The following is a 6,000-nucleotide window of genomic DNA, read 5'->3' on the forward strand; positions in this document are numbered from 1 at the left end:
GAAGTCCAGAGACGTGAGGATGGCCGCTAAGGGGTCCTGAACGCTAAGGCAGAGAATGGAGGCGTAGTGTACAGGATGTGATCTGCCTTAGTATAGTTTTATTGCGCATTCGGGCATTAAGATTGAAGGATTGTCTGGAAACTAATTGGTCTGCTTAGAAAATCAGGGCAAAGATGAGAGGACGCAACGCAATGCTGATTCAACCGCAGACGATAAGGATGAGTACCCACTTTCCCAGATGATTGACTGATAAGGGATAGGGAAACTGAAGCCTAGACTAGAGGCGGGTTGGCTTCAAGCAGGAAACGCCTACCAACCTCGGCAGTTCCTGACTTCACCCACCTCCTGACTGGCTCAGCCAACAGCGAAAATGGCACCACGCTTAAGGGCGGGGCCGACGGCACACAAAGAGCTCCTATTGGTTGGAGGCTACACGGGCCGTCTTCCCAGCCCCTCCATTGGCCAACTCCGTAAGACGAAAAACTAAAGAAGTAGGTCTGAGCTAGGGCTGTAACAGAGCCTGCTAGACAGCCTCAAGAAAGATAGGAACCTGTAGGAGAAACCGCTCCGACTGCGCTGCTGGGTGAGTGCCCCGCGCCTGGACTGTCACTCCATCCCTTAGCTTTCCATTGCTAAATGGCCGGCCCTAGGCGCGCCTGTGCGAGACCCTTCCCTTCCACCCCACCACCCTGTCTACCACCCCCACGCGCCTGCGCAATACCCCCAGCTACTGCGTGGTTGTCCCGACTACAGAAGGTCCTCCTTCTCATTGGGCAGCTGGACTAGAGGGTTCTAGTTCTGATTGGTGGTCTCTGTATTTAACTCTCCTTTCCCCTTGTACCCGCTGCGAGCGGTAGACCTGTGCCTTCCACTTTCCTTTTTCTTGCAGGTTGAAGGTGGTGTACGCAATTGCTGGAAGCATGTGTCTTTCCATACATTGAACCTGAGGGTTGTAATTCTCATTAGTCTTCTCCCTTCTGCCCTGCTGCAGAGAGGGAATAGCTGTCCGCTGAACGAGGCAAGACACTGACCCCTCCAATGGGACTCAACCTGGTGTCTGTGTCTTTCTCAGCCGACACTGACCCCTGATGGCAGGGAACTGGTCTGGTTACTGTGTCTACCACATCGTATGGCTCCCAGAGGGCAGAAACAAGATTTCAGTCTTCCTGTGGCCTTATAGCCAAGTTTTAAAAACAGCATATAATTACTCTGTTTTTAGTCCAGTTTTACAAGTCTATTAACTAATAAATTTAGTCCATTTGCATTTCTTGTGATAATAAACCATTTGGATTTGGATTTATGATCTCATTCTGTACTTTTTATTTATTCAGATTTTTCTCTTACCTTTTCTTCTTTCTACTTATCCACACACAGCCTTCAGCCAACAAAGACATGGCCACCAATGCTAGTCCCTTGCACCCATACTGGCCTCGGCACCTGACACTGGACAACTTTGTGCCTAATGACTGCCCTACTTGGCATATACTGGCTGGCCTCTTCTCTGCCTCTGGAGTCTTAGTTGTGACCACATGGTTGTTGTCAGGACGTGCTGCTGTCATCCCACTGGGAAGCTGGAGGCGACTGTCCCTGTGCTGGTTTGCAGTGTGTGGGTTTATTCACTTAGTGATTGAGGGCTGGTTCAGTCTCTACCACAAGGACCTGCTTGGAGATCAAGCCTTCTTGTCCCAACTCTGTGAGTTCTTTCATGTGCTTTGGGAGGGAATTTTCTGTGCAAGGATTGGCTTAAATGTTTAGCTGCCTACCAACTTTTCTTCTATTAATTTGTTTAAAAATTTAATTTAACTTCATGTCGCATATATATTGACATGGGTCAAAAAAACAAACCATTTAAAGAGGTATATAGAGAAAATCTACCTTCTGTCCACCAAGTTTTGCCAATTATTAACCACTATTAATAATTGCTTGTTTTTTTGCAGAGTTTATTTACACATAAATTTTACACAGAAGCCTCAGTTTGCTCACTTGTAAAAGAGGGATAATAGTAATACCCAAATATATGTAAGGCACTTAGAAAAGTGTTTGGCAAACAGTAGATGCCATATAAGTGTTTATTAGTAGTAGTAGTGGTGGTGGTGGTGGTGGTGGTGGTGGTAGTAGTAGTTGGCAGACAATAGATGCTCTATGACTATTACTGTCATTGTTTTTATTTTTCCCTTTTTTGTAAACAAATGATAACATGCTATATATACTTCTGAACTTTGCTTTTTTAAGCCAGGTCATTCCCCATCAGTTCATAAAAGGCTTTCAAAGCATAGATGTTACAGAATTATTTCACTTGTCTAGTATTGGTGGGATTTCCCCCAGGCTTTTGCTATTATAAGCAATACTCCTTTTTGACCTCATGAAGAAAACTGCTATGAACATTGTTATATAAGTTTTTGTGTGGACATCTGCTTTCATTTTTCTTGGGTAAATATGGAGGAGTGGCTGAGTTGTATGGTAGATGTGTGTTTAACTTTATGAAAAACTGCTAACCTGTTTTCAAAAATGGCTGCACCGTTTTATATTCTCACCAGAGGTATATGAGAGTTCTGCATCATCACTGACACTTGTAATGGTCAGGTGTTTCTTAAATTGTACTCCCTCTAGTAGATGTGAGTGATAGCTCATTATGTGATTTTAATTTGCTTTTACTTAATGACCATTTGGAAATCCTCTTAAGTGAAGAACATACTCCAGTCTCCTGACTGTTTTATATTGTGTGATCTGCCTTTTTCTTACTGATTTTCTGCTTACTCTTTCATTAATTCATCTGTTCACCTTCATTCTCATTCTCTCTCTTTCTCCCCCCCTGCTTCTCTCTCTCTCTCTCCCCCTCTGCTTCTCTCCCCCCCTCCCTCTCTCCCTCCCTTCCTCCCTCCCTCTCTGTCTCCCTCCCTTCCTCTCTCTTTCCCTCTTCCTCTCCTCCCTCTTTCTCATTGGCTACTTCATTTACTCCATCATTTATACCTGCCTCCTTATATTCTACAGATATTTACTGAATACTAGACAATCACAGAAACACTTACTATTCTATATTAGGTTTGCACACATTATCTTGTACATATATATTAACTCTAAAATCTAAACAGCTACCCCATTTCAGATGAGGAAATGGAGGCATGGAGAGGTTATAAAGCCTGCTTTATTATATGAGCCCTCAGTTCCTTTTCCTGCCTTTATTCTTCATGTATGTCTCTTGTCTTCTTCAGGGAAAGAATATGCCAAGGGAGACAGCCGATACATCCTGTAAGTCTTTGCCTCTATCAAGCGATCAAACCTGAATTGGTTTGGGGTGGTAGTAAGTCAGGGGGCACTAATGAGGTGCCCTGTGGGTGCCAGTGTCACACCATTCTTTCTCTCACAGGAATGACAACTTCATGATATGCATGGAGACTATGACAGCTTTCCTGTGGGGACCACTCAGTATTTGGGTGGTGGTTGCCTTTCTCCGCCAGCAGCCTCTCCGCTTTGTCCTACAGCTCGTGGTCTCTGTGGGTGAGGAGAGGGTCCATACTCGGTGCTGGAGGGATTATTAGGGATGCAAATACATGGGTGGCATCCATGTTGGTGGGATCTCTCAATTATGCCCATCCAGCGCTGAGTCAGACTGCATGACATACTCCTTGAAGTTCCAGAACAGCCATGCCCCTCTCAGCCTGTCTTCTCAAGCAGGAAGTGTTCATTTCTCCTCCTCCTCCATCACAAAGTCTCCTGTGAAGGTTACATGAGGTGGTCCATCCTGGCAGGAAGCCCTTTGGTCCTCTGGGCTTAGGATGTTGAGCCTCTTTCATCTGAGATCTAGTTCTCTTGTGTTCTTACATGGTTAGCTTTATTTAGTTCTAAAAAATGTGAGTTCTCTTTAGTCCTGGAATCCTGAGTTGTCTTGAATTAAAGGATTTTGAGCTTCCTTAAATTCTGAAAATATGAACTCTCCTGGGTTCTAAAATTCTCAGGTTCTGATTTCTAGAATTCTCATTTTTCTGATCTTTCAACTTTGCAGCCATATGAGTTCAGAATTCTTAGCTCTCTGAATTTGGGAATCCTAAGTGCTGAGATTGCGAATGATGACTTGGAAAATACTTTGGAATAGCTCCTCCTCCTCACGGGGTTTACCCCTTTCTCTTCTACCTCCCACAGGTCAGATCTATGGGGATGTACTCTACTTCCTGACGGAGTACCGTGATGGATTCCAGCATGGGGACCTGGGCCACCCGCTTTACTTCTGGTTCTACTTTGTTTTCATGAATGCCCTGTGGCTGGTGCTGCCCGGAATCCTTGTGTTTGATTCTGTGAAGCAGCTCACCCGTGCCCAGAGCCTGCTGGATGCCAAAGCCACAAAAACAAAGAGCAAGTAGAACTAATGAGGGATGGACTAGGCTTGACCACTGGCCGATGACAAACAATCCACCTGCCAGAAGAGTCCAATTCTTGCTCCCACAGGTCAAAAGGACAAAGTGAATTGATCTGTCAAACAGGCTGATAGGCAGGCACCAAAAGGGCCAGAAATGGGGAAGAAAGTGGCTGTGTGGAGTTACTGCCAGGAGCTGTTGGGACAAAAGTCCAAGAGAACCTAAGAGGTTTGCAGTGGTGGCAATTTTTAAAACCAAGAAATAAAAGTCCTTGACCCTAACAGAGAGATCTTTAATTACTGACTGCAAAGATGCACCATAACTGACCCCACAGATCCCTCCATCACTCATTCATTCCACAGACCACCATTCTCTCAGCCATAGATCCCCATCCTCATCACACATGGACCTTCAATCACGTACACCTCACAAACCCTGATTACTAACCCCGGAGATTCCTAAGATGGCTGATTATATTAATGAGTCACACACCTGCAGTCTCTTTAAAGGAGTGATCTTCCACCCACACCCTTGGAGTTCTTGCCAGAACATACTTTCTCATTTTTTGCAATAGAGACAGTCTGAGAATTTCCCAAATCTTCAAGTCCTGGAATTTCCTCAGCCTGTTGCCTCCTGAGTAGCACCCCACAGGCACCCCATCATTCATCTCACAGACACCCTGTTAACTCCAAGGACCCTCATCACTGACCCCACATACCCATCACTACCCTAAAGATCCCCATCATTTACCCAAGAGACCCCGCAAAGCTCACGCCCACAGACCCTCCCATCATTCACCTCATATACCCCTGGATAACATTTGAAACAGCTATTACTGTCCTCACAACAGCCTTTCTTTTACTCCATAAACCACCCACCATTCACCTCACAGACTTCTATCACTCACACCACAAACCCCAATTACCCAGTAGATCTTCCATCACTCACCTCATATCCTATCACTTATTCCATAGATTTCCACCATTCATCCCACAGATATCCCTCATCCTTCATCTCACAGTCTCTGTCATTAACCTCAGATCTTCAATCATAAACAAATGGGTACTTGAGGAATTTCGAGGAGGTGATAAAGAATGAATAATAAAAGTACAGATACCTGTAGGCTGGCTCCAGATGACCTGTGCAGAGCAGGATTTCAGTCCCAATCTTGGCTGTGCTTAAGCCTACAACGTAACTTCTGAGAAATGCCTCAGCGTTAAGGCCAAAGCCATGAGTTACTAACTTACCTCATATCCGTCACTTATTTCATCATTTCTTAAGGTATGCTGGCCTTCTTGTTCTTCCTCAAACATGCCAAGTATAGCCTTACCTTCCATCCATTGCATGATCTACTCTGTGCCACTCACTGTCCCTTTGACCTTGAGCATGTTTCTTCCTGACCTTTAGTGCTTTCATCTGTAACATGCTACCTCATAGGGTTTTTATTCAGATTAAATGAATTAATATATGTAGACTATCTGGCATATAATATGTATTTGTTGAATGGAAGAATAAACAAATGAAAGAAAAAGTTCTCCCCAGAACATGGTAAGAACCTCCTTTTTGGTCTCCTTGTTTCCATTACCTTTCCATCCAAGGCTTTCTCCACATCCAAGACAGAGGCTTCTGACTGCATCATACCCACATC

The 6,000-nt window shown here is 44.6% G+C and overlaps 1 protein-coding gene across 3 annotated transcripts; it reads left to right on the forward strand.

The window, feature by feature from the left end:
- The first annotated feature begins 452 nt into the window (after window positions 1-452).
- Window positions 453-4,633, forward strand: LOC114505394 (EBP cholestenol delta-isomerase). 3 transcript variants are annotated; one of them, XM_028523297.2, is made up of 5 exons: window positions 453-583; window positions 1,375-1,693; window positions 3,213-3,249; window positions 3,368-3,498; window positions 4,141-4,633. In XM_028523297.2, the coding sequence occupies exons 2-5, from the start codon at window positions 1,393-1,395 to the stop codon at window positions 4,356-4,358; spliced, it is 687 nt and encodes a 228-aa protein (XP_028379098.1). In that variant the 5' UTR covers window positions 453-583; window positions 1,375-1,392; the 3' UTR covers window positions 4,359-4,633. The 3 variants fall into 3 exon arrangements, with proteins under 3 accessions (XP_028379098.1, XP_035872142.1, XP_035872141.1); XM_036016249.1 differs by having other exon boundaries at window positions 457-583; window positions 1,382-1,693; XM_036016248.1 differs by lacking the exon at window positions 453-583 and adding an exon at window positions 997-1,018.
- The last annotated feature ends 1,367 nt before the right edge of the window (window positions 4,634-6,000 follow it).

This window comes from Phyllostomus discolor, chromosome X, assembly GCF_004126475.2.
Source record: "Phyllostomus discolor isolate MPI-MPIP mPhyDis1 chromosome X, mPhyDis1.pri.v3, whole genome shotgun sequence".
NCBI lineage: Eukaryota > Metazoa > Chordata > Mammalia > Chiroptera > Phyllostomidae > Phyllostomus > Phyllostomus discolor.